General features: G+C 43.4%; 1 protein-coding gene across 4 annotated transcripts; it reads right to left on the minus strand.

Annotated features, from left to right (window-relative positions):
• Positions 1-10938: 10938 nt before the first annotated feature.
• On the minus strand, positions 10939-18319 carry FST (follistatin). Of its 4 annotated transcripts, none has more exons than XM_008530922.2 (6): positions 17017-18319; positions 14960-15151; positions 14312-14530; positions 13791-14015; positions 12856-13086; positions 10939-12129 (listed from the first exon to the last, which is right to left on the minus strand). In XM_008530922.2, exons 1-6 carry the CDS (start codon positions 17099-17101, stop codon positions 12047-12049), a joined length of 1035 nt encoding a protein of 344 aa, XP_008529144.1. In that variant the 5' UTR covers positions 17102-18319; the 3' UTR covers positions 10939-12046. The 4 variants fall into 4 exon arrangements, with proteins under 4 accessions (XP_008529144.1, XP_008529153.1, XP_070442986.1 ...); XM_008530931.2 differs by having other exon boundaries at positions 12856-13083; positions 17017-18284; XM_070586885.1 differs by having other exon boundaries at positions 10939-12393; positions 12856-13083; positions 17017-18284.
• Between the last annotated feature and the right edge of the window lie 3713 nt (positions 18320-22032).

The raw sequence follows: 22032 nt of genomic DNA on the forward strand, positions 1-22032 counted from the left end.
TGTGTTAAGGAGAAAGGACATAGTTAACTCTTTCCTTCTTCCACATTCTGCAGGGGAAAGCTGCAATTTAAAAGTTGTAATTTGTGAAAATAAGTTAGATTAGTTAAAGAAAATTAGCATTCAGATAGTAGGGTCTAATTTTCTTGGTTTCTAAGTGGAACACAAAACATATTTATTTGGGATGTGAAAATGTTTCTTAAAGAAGGAATAATTTTCTCTTGTCAGAAAGAATGAGTGTGTATAAATATATTTGTCCAAAAAGTCGCAGACTTTTCATTTCCAAGATGAAGTATAACCAGTAAAGCTAATGTATTACCATAGATTAAACTGTTTTCTAGTAGTAATTCTCTTTTTCCAGCACCACTTTACACCCAAAAGGGAAAAAATTAACTTCTGTGCTGATACAAATTGGCAGCACACCCATAAAAACATGTGATAACATAATTAATTGCCTTAAGACTGACTGTGTTAACAGCCAGGTGGGACCAAAATTATTCTCTCTCTTTCAGTAAAATTTTTATACGAATTTGGTTGATGTTGATGTTTTAACTTTATGCTAAACCCTTTTAGTACAAAAGTAGTATATGATAAGACCAGGATTTTTATTATTTTTCTAGTCTGAGGATTTTCTTAGTGATAGCCAAGGAAATGTACATTGGTAAATCGTCTTTTTTTCCATAGAATTCTGACTTCTTTTTTCCTGTCATCTCTGTGGTAATAATGCAGTTACTATAGTAATAAAACTGGGATAAAAGTATAGCATATTTTTAATCCATGAAAGGACTCCTTTTTTTCCTAATGAAGCTACAATGACTCAATTTTTTGGAACTATAATTTCGATGCTTGGGTTATATCTCCCACCATCAAAGCTGATATTTAAGGGTATAGAAATCTAAAGTAAACATGGGTACACAACTAGATTGTGTTAAAAGTGTAATAGTGTGTGTGTCTTTTATAAATTGATTATTATAAAACAAAAAATTTTAAAATTAAATGAAAATTTAAAATTCTTCCACTTAAATGATCTAGATAATTAAAAAATAACATCAGCTTTATTGAGATAAAATTCACATACCATACAGTTCGTTCATTTAAAGTATACAAACTCAGGTGCCAGCCTGGTGGTGCAGCAGTGAAGTTTGCGTACTCTGCTTTGGCGGCCCAGGGTTCATTGGTTTGGATCCCTGGCACAGACCTACCCACCACTTATCAAGCCATGCTGTGGCAGGCGTCCCACATATAAAGCAGAGAAAGATGGGGGCATAGATGTTAGCTCAGGGCCAATCTTCCTCAGCAAAAAGAGGAAGATTGGTAGAGGATGTTAGCTCAGGACTAGTCTTCCCAAAAATAAAATAAAATAAAATAAAGTGTACAATTCAGTGGTGTTTATATATTCACAGAGTCATGCAACCATTACCACAATCAATTTTAGAACACGTTCATTCTCTCAAAAAGAAATCCCGTACCTGTTATTAGTCACCCTCCCATTTCTCTCCCATTTGCCCAGCCCCTGGCAAACACTAATCATTCTGTCTCTGTAGATTTGTTTATTCTGGACATCTTGGCAGATTTTTAAAGGTGCAATATTTCTCTGACAAATTCTGAATTTTATATTGATTCATTATATGTTGATATAGGGGCTGACCATGTGGCCAAGTGGTTAAGTTTGCACGCTCCTCTTCGGTGGCCGTGGGTTTCACGGTTTCAGAGCCTGGGCACAGACCTAGCACCTCTCATCTATCCCTGCTGAGGCGGTGTCCCACATAGCAGAACAAGAGGGATCTACAACTGGGATATACAGCTATGTACTGGGGTGCTTTGGGGAGAAGAAAAAAAACCTACACTATATATTGATATAAATTTGTTTATATTTTCCTCCTATTAGACTATTGAAGCTTTGCATTAATTAGTACTATAAGATTTTGAAAAAGTTACAGTTGATTCCCAGACTTCTGTCATAAAATACAAATAAATGACAACTGTGCATTTTTGTTGAGGTGTCCTTTTGGCCCATAAAATGTAAAGCACTTCAGGAGAATTTTAAACAGATAAACAATCAAACAAAACAACTCTCAAAATATTACATTAGTCTCTATTCGTTCCCTCTGCCCCTGGACATCAGTGAAGGGAAATGTCTATCTTGATCTGGTCCTTTTTCTTTTGTCACCTAGATCTCTTCCCATGCCATTAGCACTGGGGATCTGACTTTCCCATGTAAGTGTCTTTGCTAATGTCAGAGAATTCTCAATTTTCCACCCGGCTTTGCTTGAGATTGAGTTCAGGCTCCTCAGTGCCATGTTTGGACGTGCTGGCTCCTTCATTGGTCCACTGGAGGCTGGAGTCCGGGAAGCTTTCACTTGCCAAACATTCTGCCAAATGCTGACTGCCGTTCATTCAATATTTGGGGAATTGCTTCCCTGTTTGCCTGATGTTGCTGTTCTCTAGTTCTGTGCCCTGCCCATGTTCCTCTGAACTGTCCTGGGACAATGAAGAGTGTTTGGAGGCTGCCATCTTATTGGATGGAGCATTTGACTGGTACTGGATTGTTGAGCGCTTCTGAGGAAGTACTCTGAAATCCTGCTGATGTTGATGAATTCTATACTCTCCCTCTGGCTATAGCTACTTGCAGTTCTACTTTTAACCACTTTGCACCTATGTTTTGCTTAGATTACCTGGTAGAATCTGCCTGTCATTGTGGCTGCCAAGGTCTTTTGGACACCCTCTCTATATTCTTATACTTCTCAATGCTGAATTTCACCCTCCCACCTTAGAACGTAAATAACCCTGCATTTCCTGGCTTCCCTTGCTAGGGACATAGCTTCTCTACTCAGATGTCCTCCTATAAGATTTTTTTTTTTTTAAAAAGACTGAGGACGTCACTGAGGACGGAAACCTGGTTTTTAATAGTTTTTTTAGAAGTTTGAAATCTTTTTGGTGAGGAAGATTAGCCCTGAGCTAACATCTGATGCCAATCTTCTTCTTTTTTTTTCTCCCCAAAGCCCCAGTACATAGTTGTATATCTTAGTTGCAAATCCTTCTAGTTCTTCTAGGGGGGACACCGCCACAGCATGGCTTGATGAGCAGCATGTGGGTCCACTCCCAGACTCCGAACAGGTGAACCCTGGGCCACTGAAGCAGAGCACGTGAACTTAGCCACTACACCACCAGGCTGGCCCCTCCTGTAAGATTTTGATTTGGAAGGAATCTACGTGAAGAAACAAACAAAGTGAGGGGCATCCTTTTGGCAGGCGCAGTTGTGGGTCTATTGTAGATGTGCTGGTTCCTGATCATAGAAGAAGTATGATTTGAAGCTCAACAAAATGTCAGGGCTGGTCATAGAGCTCTGCGGTCACTAGCATATGGACCTCAGTGAAAACCATGATGATATTGGATACTGTGGAATACATGAAGCACTGTGTAGATTGAAAAGCAGGGGAGTGGAGGATGGAACTCGTGGCCTGCAAAGGGCAGTCAGATAATGTAGATGAGTGAAACAAGCCAGGTGAAGGACAATGGGAGCTGCGGGAAAGGCTGTGGACTACAGACAGCTTTCCCTATCTGGATGAGAGGGCTGCTGCAGTCTGCTCTGTTCCTGGTGATTTTGCTGATGTGGTGTCACAGGCTCAGTGACATCCAGTTTTCAGTTTTTTCAAGAGAAAGTGGAAATCCAGATCATTTTTTGGTGGAATTTCCTAAATTTTAAATATTGTCAACTAATTCAAAGTTATTTTGCAAGTTTCTGTGATCAAATTTAAGTCAGACACAGCCCAGGGGTTGCCGGTTTTTGATCCTTGCTTTACTGGTGAGAAGAACGCAAGTCATAAAGAAGCCCCAAAAGAAGGGTGAGATAGGAGGGGGTGGGAACACAAAAGCCAGGGGAATTGACAAGAGTAGAGTCTGGTTAACAGTATTAACACATCAAAGAGAGGTCCCATTAGATAAGGACAGAATAATGTCCATTGTGTCCGTTGTATTGGGAGCTTGGAAGTCATTGATAACCTTTGTCAAATCTCTTCAGATGAATAATAGAAGAAAAGACCACATTGCAATGGGTTGAGGAATGAGGGAGTGTGAGGCAGTAGAGACAAGAGTGGAAATTACTGCTTGTGTCTAGAGAGAGACACAAGAAGGCTTTTTTTAAAGGTCTCGTCAAGACTGAAGCATATGTGTGTGTATCTTTCAGTTAGTCAATCTTTACTATTTATAGTATTTCAATTTTCTGTAACCTTTAACAAAATTTTTTATGAAGCATATTTGTAGGCTCAGGTTAATAAAACCACTATAGAGGGAGAAATTTAAAATGATGGAGGGAAAGCAACTAGTAGAGTGAATTTCCGGAGGAGATGGGAGGGGGTGTGTTGGAAAACTCAGATATGAAAATGAGATTTTTCTGAGTTTGGAGGGAAGGGAATTAGAAATCGTATGGAATTGGACAAACTTACGGTTAATGCTGGGAGTGGAGGAAGCTGAGGGAATTTCCCGATGGCAGCAATTTTCTAGTTAAGTAGATGAGATAAAGTTCACCGAAAGTAAGGGGAGAGGGGGTGCATATGCTGCTTGAGGAGAGTGGTCAAGGTTTGGAAATGCCAGAGAGGGCAAAGGGAAAGGCAGATGTATATCAAACATTGTTCAGGATGTTGAAGAACTCAGTTGAGACTAGATCCCATACTTGCGAAGGGACACCGATTGGTACTTATTGAAGATTTCATCCTTGCTCAGCAGCATAGGTATAGGTGTGGAGAAGGTGAATTTCATTGATCCACAGTTAGAGTTTTCACCAGAGGGTGTGGAGAAATGAACAGAAATTCACAAAACCAAGGTTCTGGTGAGAGAATCATTGAGGTGATGGAGGTAGGAAATGGTATGAGGCCAGGAAGGGTAGAATGGCAGAAAATGGAGAGAGAAGCCCATTCTTGGTTGTGGCTACAGACCTTGGGACGCTGTTGCGTCTGGATGCACCCCTTGGATGATGTCACTTACAATTGTTTCAAGCCTGCTTGTCTGCTGCATCTGGTTGCTCAGATCTCCCTGTTCTTAGGAGACATGGGTTAGATGAGTGGCAGTTTCAACTTCCTAATCTGTGGATGAAGCTGAAGCACTACTCTAAGAAGATGATGCAGAACTCCTGGAAGAAGCTTCAGGCAGTGCCAGGGATGAGACGTAAACCAAATATCAACTTAAGGGAGGACCAGTGTTGGAACGTCACTACTCTTCATTCAAAATTCAGTTCCCTTGTTTGATAAACTTACCAGTCAATATATGTGACTGGAAGGGATGGTGGAGGCAAGTCCACAACTTCTAGCCAGCTCAGCTTAAGTCTCATTGAGAAAGTCTCCCTTAAGATAGTGGAAGATAAGAATATTCTGTTAGAAAAAATACACCTTATGATGTCTATGGCCAAGTGCCTTTACCACCAGCAGATGCGCTCCTGCAGCATAAAGCCAAATTATGTATGGAAATCCTGGCCATGCCAGGCTCAGGGAACAGGGCTGAAAATGGTGCTCAACCAGAGACCCACGAATGGGTATTCTGGCAGCCTTTAGAACATCGGGTAGCTAGGGCTCACTCAAAGCTTGAAATGATTCTAGAGCAGTAGTTTTCAGACATTAGCATACATAAGAATCACCTGGAGAGCTTGTTAAAACATAGATTCTTGGACCCAAACCTCAGTGAATTTGGCTCAGTGGTTCTGGGGTAGTGCTAGAGATCTTGTATTTCTAACAAGCTCCCAGGTAATACTGATGCTGCTGACCCAGGTACTACACCTTGAGTAGTCCTGTTTATATTTGAAATTTTATTGACTGGGTCCTGGTTCCACAAACCCAGTGAATAAATTGTCCTAAGTCCGTTTCGATAACTTCTCCTGGGGCACTGATCCTACAGTAGACTCTACCTTAGGGGTTCCAGGTATTGCTGCCCTTTTGAGTAATCCAACCCCTCTGTTACCTGTTGTCTTTGGGCCATAAGGCCACAGCAATCTCAGGAAACTGTAGAGACTGGCCTTTGCCTTGGTCTTTCACTGCCACCCCCGCTTAGGGGATGCATCATGATCATAAAATCATCTCAGCACTTTTTTTAGTGCCGGAAAAGAGAGAGATCTATCAAGATGTCTTCTTGCAACTAGAATAAGTGTAGAGCCTCTTCTTCCTCACTAGCATGGCGACTTCGCCTCTAACTGCCTGCAGGCCCCTAATTCTTGAAAAAAGCTCATGCTCATTCTTTAGCCACAGACCTTTGGTGGGAGAATATCTGGCTCCCAATAGTACCAGTTGGTTCCTGGGCCATATTCTTAAAATAGAAAAATGACAAATTACAGCTCTGCCAAGACTTCATTTGGTGTAATCCAGAGAATATGTTTTTAAGTATCTGAAGGGCTCAGCCACAGGAATCTTGATGGTACCAGCCAAGATATCTGAGGTCCAAGGATGGCAAACCCTAGGGACCATCCAGTACTCATGGGGGGATTCCAGCTAAATAGAAGCTGGGATTCGGACATGTCTGGGCAGGTCTGCTGAATAGGCAGGGCAGGCATGCCTGGAGTCTATTTACATGACAACTTTTGGCTGAAGAATGACTGTGTGCTGATCTGAATGGAAAGTGGAATGGGAAGAACAGAAATGTGTCTTTCTTAGGACCCAAGTTTTGAAAAATGTTCTTTAATAAACTTGTTTATTAATTAAATAATACACCATCTTTTTATATCTGGTAATTGCATAATTTATGTTAGGAATTTTAATAGTTTGGAAGTAGTTTATCACTATCTTTAGGAATCTCTAGTCCTCATGTAGGAAAGCATATTAAAATTAAAGAAGATGATTTAATTTAGTTTACTACTAGGGATTGTGTTAGGTGTGTGAATAAAAGGACAAAAGGCACATTCTGTGGTTTTGGAAATGTTGATGGGTAAGTGAATTTTTTCTAACTTTCCGTGGGAAATAGTATATCTAAACCTATTATTCTGAACTGGGCACTTTTGCTATGGCACCTAGAACTTCATGAAGTCTTGTTAAATATTAACATGGCTAAAATACTTTAAAATTATATTTACCTTCCATTAAAGAAATGTTTACCCTTGTGCTTCTGGTCTTGATTGGTGCCATTCCTCATTCGCTGCATTTTCAAGGTAGAGTTTGCTTGATGAGCCACGATTCCACCTTTTTTTTTCTTTAATTAGTAACAATTATTATAATCCTAGAGGACACATTTACTGACTGCTTTTTATATGCCAAGCACTGATCGAAGCACTTCATACATTTTATCTCTTTTATTCCTCACAACATTGTTATGAGGGAGACACTTTCATCATCCTTATTACACAGAGGGAGGCTGAGGCACAGAGAGGTTAAATTACTCATCCAAATAATAGATAGCAAGCAGTGGGGAGAATGGGAATTTTGGGTGTTTGAAGTGTTTTAGAAAAGCTACTAATCACTCTCAATTTTAAGATGATTACAGAAAAGAAAAGGTTCTTTCTCAGTTTGGATATAGTTTAGATATCAGGAATTCTTTCATTGCCAATTTTGATTCTTTAAGTAGCCTTGGTAAAGTCATTGGAATTATTTTCTGGAGTCTTTTGGTCATATAAAATGATTTTTTTTTTTTTGAGGAAGATTAGCCCTGAGCTAACTGCTGCCAATCCTCCTCTTTTTGCTGAGGAAGACTGGCCCTCAGCTAACATCCGTGCCCATCTTCCTCTACTTTATACGTGGGACACCTACCACAGCATGGTGTGCCAAGCGGTGCCATGTCCGGACCCGGGATCCAAACCGGTGAACCCCAGACAGCCGAAGCAGAACATGCGCACTTAATGGCTGCGTCACTGGCTGCCCCCTAAAATGATTTTTTTTTAAAGGAAGATTAGCCCTGAGCTAACATCAACCGTTAATCCTCTTATTTTTGCTGGGGGAGATTGGTCCTGAGCTAACATCTGTGCCCATCTTCCTCTATTTTATATGTGGGATGCCTGCCACAGCATGGCTTGATAAGTGATGCGTAGGTCCATGCCCAGGATCTGAAGTGATGAACACTCTCTGCCGAAGGGGAGCCTGCGAATGTAACTGCTACGCCACCGGGCTGGGCCCCAAAATGATTTTTTTAATGACTGACATTTCAGTTGCTTTCCTAGAGAATGGGAGAAGCAGTCTCCTGTGTACCATTCCTTCTTGAAAATGACTTTTAAAAATTTTAAACTTCGGATATAATTTCAAACTTATGGAAAAGTAGCAAAAATATAGTACTAAAAATACCCAAATAACCTTTACTCAGATTCACTTATTGTTAACATTTTGCTCTATTTCTTTTATCATTTGTGTGCTTTCTCTTTGAATATATGTGGGGAAAAAACCTATATAAACCTATATTTTTTCTTTCTAAATCATTTAAGGGTAAGTTACATACATTTTAGTCCCTTCCCATAAATTCAGTGTGTATTTCCTAAGTATAAGGATATTCTCTTACATAACCACAGATGGTAATCAATTTCAGTAAATTTGACATCGATACAATACTTTAATCTATGGCCAGTACTCCAGTTCTGTCAATTGGCCCAGTAATGTTATTTACAGCATTTCCCCCCTTGGTTATAGGATCCAGTCTAAGGTCAGGTATTGCATTTAGCTGTCATGTTTGAGAATGATTCTTTTTTTTCTTTATGGAAGATTAGCCCTTAGCTAACGTCTGCTGCCAATCCTCCTCCTTTTTGCTGAGGAAGACTGGCCCTGAGCAAACATCATGCCCATCTTCCTCTACTTTGTATGTGGGATGCCTGCAACAGCATGGCTTCACAAGCAGTGTGTAGGTCCTCACCTAGGATCCAGGCCAGGGAATCCTGGGTCACTGAAGCGGAACATGCAAACTTAACCACTGTGCCACCAGGCTGGCCTGAGAATGATTCTAGTTATGCCAGATTTCACTTTTGCCACACTGTAGGAACCATTCCCATATAGCATATGCAAATCTTAATTTAAATGGATATCCGATGAACATTATTCTGATAGATTTTTCATTATTACTTTATATTTCCAATCCCTAATGATGATTAGTATGTAGTCATACTAATTGAGCTAGTCACTAGCCACTGTTTCTATTAATTCCATTATATGCCTAAGTGAATTAGATTTTTTTAAAAGTAATAGTTGAAATTCTAACAAAAGCCTAATGATGTTAATCTAATTTTAATTTTAAAAGAGACTTCTATTTTTTGGTACTCATTAGCGTAATACAGGATTACTGGAAAAGTGGGAAACTCTAAGAAGGAAAATGAGGTACTGTCTGGTGTTTGAGAGGAATGATTGATGCTGACAAATACAAAATACAAATTTTAAATAAACAATCCGGATGTTGTTTAAAAGGCAAGCTGTTGATTTTATCAGTCCCCCTTGCCAAGACACACATCAGTGCCTGTTAAATTTGACGTTTTTACTCTGATCGTCCATGGCAGCTTTCAAGCATCTGCAGCATCCCAGGAAAAAGTAACAAATCAGCTTCAGGAAAGGCTGGGAAACCGTATCTGCTGGCTCTTTCCTTTCTCGAGAGCCCATCCCTAGTGGCAGGCCAGTAGCTCCTGGGCGTTGAAGTTCTGATCCTTGTCTGCCTGTGGTTAATGGCAGCCTGTGCGTCTGCACCTCCTTTTCCCTCCTCTGGAAACTCAAGGCTGAAGGCTAACAAAACCCTATGGGCTCCTAATCATTATACAAACTCTGCCTACCCAAGAGGCCCGTCTGTCTCCACCAAATTTCTCATTTGGTGACCACAATTGAGAGCCAACAGTCTCCCGCAGTCATTTTTAACACACAATTATTTACATTAAAGGGGGTTTTCACAAAAAGGATAAATTTCTAAGAACTTGGGTCATGGTCTTTCAAAGAAAGAACATATTTGTTTAGTAATGTTGGCAATATGGCTTTTCTTTGCTCTTTCCTTCCCACATTACCAATCATCACTTCAATGCATCTTGCACATCTTCGACATTTTTAAACACTTAGGCAGTGAATTAGCACACAAAAAATTGGAAACTTGTATTGACTATCTAGTTAAGTATTACAGTGTATTATAGGGACCACCAATTGATGCCCCAAATGCCAACCTGAGGCTCTAATTGTGTGACTTGGCTGTCTAACATAAACTGCAAAATATTGACATACGTCCTTACCTTGAGAGTGCCATTATTTAATCCCCATGAACCATGGACATCATTGTGGAAATCCACTCCCACCTCATCCTCACCACACATCCCTAGAATTCCAATACTATGCCTATTTCTGCAGTTGATATTCTGATTTCTAGAATGTGCTTGTCAATATTGGTCTATTTTTACTTTTCCTTGTGATGTGCTTTGCTTTTTAAAGATCTAAGATCCACTTTATTTACATGAAGATAAAGGATATACTTGGCTATGGAGATGAGCTTACAAAAAGGACAGCTAAGAAGATGGTGTTTTTTTTTTGAGGAAGATTAGCCCTGAGCTAACATCCGTGCCCATCTTCCTCTACTTTATATGCGGGACGCCTACCACAGCATGACTTGCCAAGTGGTGCCATGTCCACACCCGGGATCCGAACCAGCAAACCCCAGGCTACTGAAGCGGAGTGTGTGAACTTAACTCCTGTGCCACCAGGCTGGCCCCTAAGAAGATGGTGTTTTTAAAGAGGAAAACTTCAGGTTTGGTACATTGCAGGGAGGAGCCCTCATCTACAGTCCATTTCTTCCCATGGTTAGTGACCCCCATGGTATGCTGTTACTCCTACAAAGGGGTCGCTGGACCTCAGATCCTTTATCTTTCGAACTCCACTGAGGTAATCTGTAATTTACCTTGCTTTGGAGCTTCTACTGTCCTGGCCACCAATTTCACTGATAACTCTATTTCTCAGCAAATGTATCACATACATTTTTACTCAAAAGCCCAAACGATTTTTTTTACATCATCAGCAATTGAGACCATTGGCTTTTTAAAATTTTTTTATTTTTTCACTCATCATTTATTTACAAATACACATTATAACTTTTATATACATTGCACATTTACATGGTAGAAAAGTACAAAACTATATATTTAAATGAATTTATATTTAACTTGCCATGTTTGAAAATATAAAATTGCATCAGAAAAAAGTATTATGAAAAGCAAGAAACTTGAACTGATAAAGCTTTGATATAACTTTTAGTGACACACTGGTTGAAAAAGAACTGATTTAAAAGGTACAGCAGACTAGCTTAAAGGAAACACCTAATGAAAGGCTGAAAGTGTAGCATTCTGCTCCCTTCAGTCTCCCGACACCCATATCACTCAATCTCTTTGGATCTGTAACATCTTGAAGGTACGTTACTAGAATTCTAACATTGCTATCACCCCCTCTCTCACAGAAGTCTTTGTCACGACATGAGAACTGAAATAGGAGTTTCCCCCAAGATGTATTCTCTGTACCTTCTATTTAAGTCAGAGTTATAATGCCTTTTGGTCAGTCAAGATTCCTTGTAAACAAAACCCGAGGGATCATGTATGTACAGAACAGGCAGCAGAGAATCCAATAAATAAACATGACAGAAACTGACATGCAAGTTTGTTAAAGTGGAAAAGAGTCTAACAACAGTGAAATGAAGGGAGACAGATGAGTGAGTCAATAGTAAGGAATGGACTTAAATGGTTTACAAGGAAAAAAAAAAGCTTTTACTTTACAAGCAAGAGACCTCACAATAAATAACAACTGCTCTTCCTTTCACGAATAAATTTCTTCAAAAACAAGGTGTACAGTCAACCAGACATTTTATGTATAAATTATAAAACATGACACAGTATAAATAAATGTCTACAATTCTCAACTATGGGCCTCATCCAGTAGACCTCACAATGACCGCCTCTCCGGGTCCAATGAGTAACAAGGTGGCCTGGGAGACAGCTTTAGGACAAAGGTCCTTTATGTATACTTTTCCCCCCAAATAAATAAGCATACACTTATTTACAGTATGGACAATATATTTTTTCTTTTCTTTCCTGTTTTTTTTTTTTTCTGCCCAAAGGCTATATCAACACTGAACATGGGCGGAGGGTTTACCACTCTAGAATGGAAGATATAGGAAAGCTGTAGTCCTGGTCTTCATCTTCCTCCTCTTCCTCGGTGTCTTCCGAAATGGCTAGATGGGGGAATACAGGGGAGCTGTTGTTTAAATATGGACCACAACAGCGCAGAAGCAGCTCAGTGTATGTTTTCAAAGCCCTCTGATACAGCCATATTACAGCGTTGCATTTTTATGTGACTTGCAGTGAGATGCTCTTTTTTGGGCATCTGCTGTTATGCGATAAGTTTAAAAAAATTTTTTTAAAAAAACATAATCTATGAAGTCAAAAACTGCAGAAAGTTCTGAAGAATCAATGGCTCAGGTTTTACGGGCAGATTCCTGAAATTAGATAAAAAGCGCTCTTGTGTTCTAGGTATAACTGCTTTGGGTCCTTAATTCAGTTAGTAGAGGCAACTGCGAAAGCAGCAGCCCGTGTGTGATATGATACAGCTGTCTTTGAAAAAGAAAAAAAAAAACTTTTGAAGCAGTTAGTTTAGAGTCAAGTGTTAATAAAGCAAACAGCAAAGCACGCTACTAAAGCAAAAGAATTAGGGGCAAATGACTGGAAACAAGTTTGTAGAGGCAACCCCGTTGATGACCACTGGACAAATCCTAAAAGGCAGGAAACATTCCATGGAATTTTCCTGGGGATCACTGAACTGCTGGTGAAATTGAGCGGCTACCTAACTTAAAACCGAAAGGAGCTTACATGGGGAGGTTTTTGTGCTCTTTACATCTCCATTCCCTAGGGCTTGCCTGGGAAAGCCTTCAAATTGCAGCAAGGTTAAAAATCGAACTTACAGTTGCAAGATCCGGAATGCTTTACTTCCAGCAGCACACCTGAGGAGCAGGCAGCTTCCTTCATGGCACACTCGCTGGCGTAAGTGGCATTGTCACTGGCACAGACAGGCTCCTCAGACTTACTGTCAGGGCACAGCTCATCACAGAGGGAACACCGGCCTCTGCCAACCTTGAAATCCCATAAACATTTTTTTCCACCAGTGCACTGGATATCTTCACAGGACTTTGCTTCTAGGATATAATACACCTGTGATGAGTAAATCAATTTCCCCTTTTCCCCCTTTCTCTAGTCCCCTATCAATAAATATAAACATATAACTTATATGTTATTACTCAATAGTGGGCATAATAGAGATATTACACAAAAATGCTTGATAATAAAACTGAAACTCAAACACACACACACACAAACACATACACACACACACATAAACCCCCAGTTTCCTACATACCATATTAGGGCATGAAAATAGTATTTTTTTGGAACAGGATTTCACAGTATCCTTGAGTTACATATGTGTTTGATTATTTCCCACAAGAGAGATCTTTTAAAAAAGAAAGAATTCCATCAGTTATCAGAATCTGATAACAGATTTTAGGAACTGTTAAGTAATTATTTCTTGCTTCCAGCAAGTCTGGCACTTAAAAAAATGTGTAAAATTGAGTGAGTTCTAAGTTTCTAAGACAGAAAATTGCTTCCTGTTTCTTGCTGGCATTTCAATATATATGCCAAAGCTTCCGGAAGACAATGGTTTCCTTGAGGAATGCTGCGGTCACGACAGTTTACCCAAACTGGAGAGTATTTCTCCCTTTGGTGAAACCATGCCTTTGGGGAGGTTTTGGGCTTATTTATTGGTTAACCTCACAGTTTTAATACTAGAACTAGCCTTTTCGATCCTGTTTTCTGTTTTCTTTCCTCAATCCAGAATACCTACTGATACACTTTCCCTCATAGGCTAATCCAATCGATCTGCCCAGCAGGCAGGTAGCCTTTCTCAGGTGACAGGCACTGGAGTAGGTCACTCCATCATTCCCACAGAGATACTGTTCAGAGGAGGTGGGCTCTGGGCAAATCCGGTTACATGTCACACAGTAGGCATTATTTGTCTGGTCCACCACGCACGTGGAGCTGCCTGGACAGTTAACATCCCGGCAGGTCTCTGAAACAAAGAGGGAAACACACATTAATAGGCACCTTCTGGTCCTTAAGGACTAAGCATTTGATATTATGAAGGAAATCATAAAACGGAAGCATCCAGCTTTCAGAAAGCACATGGGAAGCCCTGTGGTTTTCAAGAGAAAAATCTCTGCCTCTAGGTTGGTGCGTTCAGTGTTCTTAAGGAGTCTTCAGCAGTTAGAAAAAGCTTCCTTTACTTGGTATCATTATCCCCTAGGGGGTCTTCCAGCGGGGCTACCTAAGGCAAAAAGCAGGAGGAGGCGGTCGGGGAGGACATACTTTTACATTTGCCCTGGTACTGGACCTCCAGTTCTGGCTGCTCTTTACATCTGGCCTTGAGGAGCGCACATTCGTTGCGGTAGGTTTTCCCGTCCAGCCCACAGACTGGGCCTTTCCAGGTGATATTGGAACAATCTGGGGCACAGACGCAGCGGGGCTTATTCTTCTTGTTCATTCGGCATTTTTTCCCGGGTCCACAGTCCACGTTGTCGCACGTTTCTACGAGTTGGAAAGAGACACGGATTAAAACCAGGGCCAGGCAGTAAGCAGGTCAGCCAGGAGGTCTGCGGGCGCTTTGCGCAAACATGCAGCCATGAGTTGGTGCCGGAGGGGCCCAGGCTCTCTCTTAGAACTTTGAGGAGGGGTACAGCGGGCTGCGCCCCATACCCAAATCTCTCTCAAAGAGCGCAGGTGGGCTGGCTTCACCATCAGACTTGGCTAAGAAGTCCTGGAACCTATGCCGACCTCGTTTTGCCTGTAGCGTGTAGCAGGCAAGATTCAACCCGGATGGCTTACCAGGGCTGAGGGAAGACAGGGGGAACCCACGAACAAAGCTCTCCTAGTCCCAAACCCCAGCTGGGCAATGGGGAAGCTGAGAGTACGACGCCCTCTACTGAGGGCCTGCAAACTGGGGAGGAAGAGTCCTACCTTTACAGGGGATGCAGTTGGGGGCGCCCCCGTTGAAAATCATCCACTTGAAGAGCGTGTTATCATTGACGTCCTCCTCGGTCCACGAGGTGCTCAGGCGGCCGGTGCTGCAGCACTCCTCCTTGCTCAGTTCTGTCTTGTACAGGACCTGGCAGCGGCCGTTCTTCGCTTGGCGGAGCCAGCAATTCCCAGCTGCGAGGGGACAGGGGTAGGGTAGGGAGGTGGGTGAGTAAGCGCGGGGCAGGGGGAGGGAGGTATCCGCGTGCAAGGTTCGGAGACCGGGGGGGGGGGGGGGGGGGGATGGGGAGGGAGTGAGGGTGGAGAAGAGACAGACGGGAGAGAAAAGCAGAAAATAAATCCAAGGGGTGAAGGGGTGGGGAAGGAGACGGCGAAAAAGCCCAGATTGAAGAGGTGGGAGGTGGGCGAGGGGGAGGGAGGGCGAGAGCTAGAAGGCAGAGCGCCCCAGCCATATCAATGTCAGTTACCAGTGACCCAGACACAACACGTGCAGCTTGCATTGACTTTTACTAGACTGTTTACTTTTATTCGTCCCATTTCATAACCTGCAGCGACTCGAACAGCAGATTAAAGAACCTGACAAAAACAGGATGCGACGGATGTTTTTACATGTTGGTTTCATGTAGGCGGTACGGGAATTATTTGTGACAGGGGTTAAGAAAGTAGGAGAACTTGAGAGAGAAAGAGAAAGAGAAAAAGAGAGCGCGAGACAGAGACAGACACACACACACACACACACAGAGGAACAGATCAGGCAAAAGGCACTTGTGAAAAATGAAAGCAAAAAAGCAACCGGGCCCTGCCCGGAACTGCCCCGCGCGGCCTCGACCTCGAGGCGCAGCCCGCCCGACGGGCCCGTTTTGCAATCCGCCAGACCCAGAGGACGCCCGCGGCCACCGCGATCTTTCGAAATCTCCAAGGGCTGCTTTCCCCGGCGCCCACGTCCCCGGCACCCAAGGCGGGCAACTCAGAGTGGTGCGGTGCAGACGGCGAGGGGCAGTGCCCAGGGGCACGGTTTACAACACAATTAAAATGTTAACGCTAAAGCAAGGAAAGTTACATGTCTGTCTCAAGAAAAGCGTAGGGGAAAAAGAAAGGGGGGGCCCTTCCTACCATTTCACGGTAACAGACACCTATCTCACACCTACCAAGAAATCTTTGTAAGTAATTTTTCCTCCTTCCCCCTTTTGAACGTTCGGGTTTTGGCCAGGAAGACTTCTCGTAAATTATCTATATAACTTTAACAATGATTGGACCGCAAGCTGCTATTATTATTTAAAAAGAATTCTACCGAAAGACTAATTGAAATAAATCTAATTTTAAAAAACAAAGTTTAGAAATTTGCTTTGAATGCACCTCAGAATTTAAATCGGTTGTGGGTTTCTCACTGTTCGACAGAAAGTTAACAGTCAGAGGGAAAAAACTGTAAACTACTCAAAACACTCTGGAGTAATAATTTGGTGGGGTTTTTTTTTTAGGGGTTGGGGGAAGGGGGTTGGAAGAAACATCCACTAAGCAGTAAGCTACTTCCCCCTAAAATTTTCAGCACCCACATTTCCAAGTTTGGGCAAAGTTTCTGAAATCACGTCCCCCAGCCATCAAAGAAATTTCAGTATCCCTCCCGCCCCCCAGTCATTTTTAAAAGTATCCAAAAGATGTGGGAGGGAGAGAGGTTAGATTGCAAACGAGTCGACAGAAATCTCCAGGCTACTGATGCTTGTCCCCTTTTTCAGAGCCAAACGGGGGAGATAACATCTAAACTCATTATGTCCAGAACTTGGAGCATCTATCTAATCCTAACTAATGAGAGAGACTCCAGCTCACTCCCTTTCCTTTCAGGATAACCGCGCTCCAAAACTCGGCTCCCAGTCCTAGAGTGTCACTGCCTTCAGCTTTCCCACTTCTCTCCATCCCAGAGTCGCTAAGTTGGTCCAACATCTTCCGAGAGCAGCGGTGCTCAGAGCAGACCAAGTGGAGACGACAGAAAAGTACAAACCCCTGCCCAAGCCGAGCCTCCCAGCGCATCCCCCCTCGCTTACCCTGGGCGCTGCGGTCCTCCATGAACTGGCAGAGCAGCAGCAGCAGGAGGCAAAGCCCGCCGGGCTGGTGCCTGGGACGGACCATCCTGGGGGCAGGCGCGGGGCGAGGAGCGCGGCGGCGCGGGGAGCGGGCGCGGCGGCGGGTGGCTCTGGCGAGCGGCGCGCGTCGCAGAGGCGAGCGGCTGAGGGCGCAGCGATCCCGGCGCAGCCCCGCGCTCGCCGCCGGCCGCCCGCGCGATTCAATGGACGTCAGAAGCCGGGCGCAGCCGCGCTTTAAATCTAGACGGGGGTCTCCGCGGTTTGCGGTGGGCGGTCTCCCAGTGTGTGGGGCAGTGGGAGGGCGGCAGCGAGCGAGGGTGTGCGCGTCTCCTTGGGGGTGGGGAGCTTTTAAAAGTTCAGTGTGAATCAGGTGACATTTCCCACCTTCTAGAAACCCTTCCCAATTATCTGTTGGAGGTGCCCGAAATCAAAGCGGCAGGAGGGGAATCGCCGAGTTCTTATTTGCGTAGGAGCGAGAGGGAGGGGGAAGGCGACCGGGGCGGGGGATGGGGGCGACGCTTCGGGGGTGGGGAGTGGGGAAGAACACCCACTTCAAGTCCTGCACGCCGCCGCTCGCAAGCAGCGCCGGCGCGCCCGGGGTGGCTGTGTGTGTGTGTGTGTGTGTGAGTGTGTGTGTGTGCGCGCTCGCGCGCGCGCGCGGGGGGGCACTGGAGGAGGAGGCGGCGGCGGCGGCTGCGGCGGCGGCAGGCGGAGCGGGGGGAACCCGGGCGTGTGTCTCCGCACCGCGGCTCCTCCGCTCCAGAAAGACTTTGCAGACGCCCAGAGAGCCCCCAGTTGCCGAGATCTCCAGCTCGCGGTGGGCTCGGCGCGCGCCGGCCCCGCCGCTTCGCCGGGTCGCGCTGCCGCTGCAGGCCCCCGCAGCCTGCGCGCGGGCCCCGGCGAGGTTTTGTGTCTGGGTCTGTGCGCGCCTTACTTTGCGGCCATCCCCGGCCCAAGTTGTGGTTGAGAACCCCGGCCCCAACCCCTTCCACCCTGGCTGGGCCGAGCCGAGACGCGGCCCTGGGTTTCGACGAGTCCGAAGCAGACAAAAATGTTTAACACCTCGGCCCGGCGCCCCCCCGTCGCAGTCTCGCCCTCTCCCTTTCTCTTCTCCCCTTTCACTTCGCCGCGTCTGCAGTCGGAGCCCCGAGCGGGGGCGCCGACGTAGGCGGTCTGCCCCCCTTCCCCGCCCCGAGACTCCCCAGTTTCTATCCTGTGTGTCTCCGTCTGTCTCTCCCAGTCTCCTTCTCAGCCTCTCTCTCTCTCCTCTCTCTCTCTCTTCGCGGAATAAAAAAGATTGCAACATCGATAATGAACTTCTGTAGCCTCAGTTTATTAAGCACAGTGGCTGGCATTCTTCGCTGAAAGTTGGCGGGTCTCTCATTTATAACATTTTTGGCACCGCTGAATGAAACTGAGGAGGCGATATTTCCTTTTATATAAAACGATTACTTCACGGAAAATGCTATATTGTTTATTCCAAAGCTGCCTTTTTAATTTCTATTCTTTTCGCTTCTGGAGCCCGCAGGACAACAGACAGCGAAGTATGCAGACAAAATTCTTGGACATTCGCAGGTCACTGGGATTTGTTCTCCTACGGATTTCAAATCCGCCCCTCTTCGCCCGCCCCCCCCCAGCCTACCCCCGCCAGACCGCCCCCCCAACTCCTCCTCTCTCCTTCCCACTCCATCTTCCACCACCCCCCTCCTACCCCCTCCACAACTGCAAATAACTCAGTGATAACAGATTTTTTTCCACCAACTGCAGGAGATAGTGCTAATCTTTTAATAAAAGATCCCATTACAATGGGATCTGTCTGGACAGACTATAATAGATCCCGAAATACAGCCGTGCTAATATTAGAAGACAGTTGTTTGGGTGCCTCTCAGACGCGCCCAAGCCCCCCTTTGAAAGTGGGCATGAATCACAAAGCCCGCGGCCGCCGCACCTGCACCGCGCGCATTCGGTGCAGCAGGCTGGTAAAAACGGGTGACCTCGCCGCTGCTTTTCGCTTTATAATTACCGTCCTGAGGACGGGAGGGGAGGGGCGCTGGCGGCCCGAGTCTGGCTTTTTGCTCACTTCAGACGGCTCTGGGGGCTCCACATACTTCTTAATCTTTCCAGATTTATTCTTTCTCTGTCTCAGTCTTCCGTCTTCTCTCTTTCCCTCCCGTGTGCCCACCCCTTCTCTTTTCTCTTTCCTTCCCTCTCCCCCGACTCTGCTCTTACTCTCCCCCCCTTCTCCCTCCCTTCTTTCTTTTCCCGTCTTCCTTTCTCTCTTCCCTCCGATGCAGCGGTAATGTAGAGTTGTTTAGTGCCCTCTAATGGCAGACGACATTAACAATTAATAGCAAACTGTCCCCTTTGCAGGAGCCGCCACTCAATGGCAGAGTTCCAAAGTTGAATTTATTTCTTCTTCATTCAGGAGATGGATATAGTGCTTAGACAGGGCTGGAGGGAAAGTCTGTTTTGTCCCCTTCAAGTCTTTTTTTCCCAGGGAAAACTTAGTTCAAGGAAAGAGAAAAGCTATTGATTGTTGTTACTTGATTTTCTTTTTGGTACAAATTTGTCTTTGAATAGCAGCAAGAGACACAGCTTCTGTTTTAGCTAGGTTTATCAAACCATGGGTTTGAAAATAAATATTCTAAATAAAAGATCTGAGATGGTAGATGGTTGGATCTCAGATCAGTTGCACCAATAGCCATTATAAAATTTAAAGACCCAAACATAATTATGTGATTTTATATTTGCCTGGTGTTTCAATACAGTTATTGGTCCTGAATCTGCTGTAGCCTCTGGAAGCTGGAAAATGTAACTGTAATTAAGTGTTCCACCCTAGGACCATACAAAACATTTAAATTTTACTCATGCCAGGTCGTGTATGAAGTCATCTTGCCTAGAGGAATGTAGGGTCACACTTTAACCCATAGTTTATTTTCTCAATAATCTTGGGAAGATTGTTTTAAAGATAATAATTTCCTCATATTTTATAACTTTATAGCATTGAACATAGTGCTGTAACTTGCATGTTCATATTAGATTTAACTCGTTCATTTACATGTGCACATATAACATGTCGATATATGTGCTGATATAATATGTTGATATAAAAAGAGCATACAGATACTCACAATATGACTTTTTTTGGGGAGAGGGAGGATCTATGTGACTAAATGAAAATTAGAATAGAGGCAATTTTGGGAGGTTAATCAAAAAAATATTTATCTGGATGTTTGAGCAAAAGTATTTGGTTTATTCAGACATTTTAACTTATGTATATAGAAACAACTGGTATCATAAAAACTTTCTAAATTCGTTTACTCCAAGGTGTGTCTACCCAATTCCAGTATGATGGGTAAAAAATAAAAATTCTGGTTTTATTTTATTTTTTGTTTACATAATGCCAAATACGCAGACCGGTCTTTTGACTAAATCGATTTCATTGACTAGTTGCTTTGGCATCATGTAATTGTCTAGGCTAGGCCAAAGCAGGCACAGTAGCTCTCATTGTAAAAAATGCCACCACTCATAGGAATGCTCCAGTATCGGAGGCAGACCCAATACAGGGTTGCTTCTTGCCCTAGAGAGGGTGGCCCTGTGGGTCAGGGTTGAGGTCACTGACAAACACACTGTGGAAAACACAAGTGCTGTGTTGCTTTTGCCCTTGTGAATAAGCAGTTTGGTGTTTGCTTAACGATACAAGCTCATCCTGTTTTTCAGCTGCACCTTGGATAGTATTGATCTGTTTGGGAGACTGTCTGCTCTGAATCGGCACAGATCAGTCATCACGTCTCTTGTTGGCCTGGGGTTATTTTCTGGCCAATCAGAGGAAATGAGACACAGGTCAATACTGGTTCCCTCTGGGCCTCCTGTGGTATCAGCAAGAGATCCATCCAATTTCTGTGGTATGAAATGGTATCACACCTGTTAAGTGACATCACAGAAAAACAGCTGCTATTTCTTTTACTGTTTTATCTCTGTAAATGTTAAATATTGGGTTTGTAGATGTCTAAATGTCAAGGGGACATTTTAAAATAAAAATGCCTTCTTTCATTTTTGTTGTCTGCCTCCAAGTTTGACTTCTTATTTTTTCCCTTTCTGCTCTGCCAAAAAAGTAAATGTAAATTATGAGAAACACAATAGGACCACTTTGTAACTGACTTTCTGGGCAGCACACAAAAACACTGCTGTTCTCTGATTGTTTTTATGTCAGCTTCTAAAGCTATCTTCCTTCTGAAGTTTATAAATTTAAAATATTAGAGTTTAGCAAATAATTCAACCTAGCTCCTGAGATAGCTGTTTGAAATGATATGAAATTGTTGTTTGAGACCAGAACCGACCTGGTTCCATTTCAGTCCCTAACAAGAGATTATGGAGGGGGTGGGATGAGGTGATGGATGGAAAATTTGAAAGTCATGAACTGAGTAGATTTTACTTTTTGCCTAAAAATTAAATGTCAACTTTTTTGAACTTAGATGTTTTCAAAATGAATATTAAGATTTCAAATGTGAATAATCAATCTTGATTAAACAACAGAATTTAAGCACTTGAGAAGTAGGCTGAATGATTTTAAAATCAGATTTTGTTCTTCCAGGTACAAAAACAGTTACTGCGTCATGGTCTGGGGTTGTGCAATTTCGTAGGCTAGAATGAGGATTTGAAGTGGGTGGGGGGTAATAGTTCTGTATTGGCTGAATTGTTGCAGAACTAAAAAGTTAAGAAATGTGAGTACATAAAAGCAATGTTTATCCAAGATGTCCAAACCACCAGTTGATTAAGCAAAAAGTCATTAGAATATATGTTTTTTATATAGTACTCAGAAAACAATTAATGGATCACTTGAACTTTCCTCTTTTCATTGTTGCTTTGATGTTATGTAGCGTCAGTCAATCATTTTGTAGGGTCGGTCATCATTTTGATACTACTTGTTTCTGTGTAACATTCTTATTGCCTTATTTTCCCTTCCAATTTTAGAAA

This window comes from Equus przewalskii, chromosome 20, assembly GCF_037783145.1.
Source record: "Equus przewalskii isolate Varuska chromosome 20, EquPr2, whole genome shotgun sequence".
In the NCBI taxonomy this organism is placed as follows: domain Eukaryota; kingdom Metazoa; phylum Chordata; class Mammalia; order Perissodactyla; family Equidae; genus Equus; species Equus przewalskii.

Excerpts from the sequence above, each read along its gene's own strand:
- FST (XM_008530922.2), bottom strand. The coding sequence starts at position 17,101 with ATGGTCCGTCCCAGGCACCAGCCCGGCGGGCTTTGCCTCCTGCTGCTG. Across the intron at positions 14,016-14,311 it reads GTACCAGGGCAAATGTAAAA|AGACCTGCCGGGATGTTAAC; the intron begins GTATGTCCTCCC and ends TCTTTGTTTCAG. Across the intron at positions 12,130-12,855 it reads GCATTCCGGATCTTGCAACT|CCATTTCGGAAGACACCGAG; the intron begins GTAAGTTCGATT and ends TCCCCCATCTAG.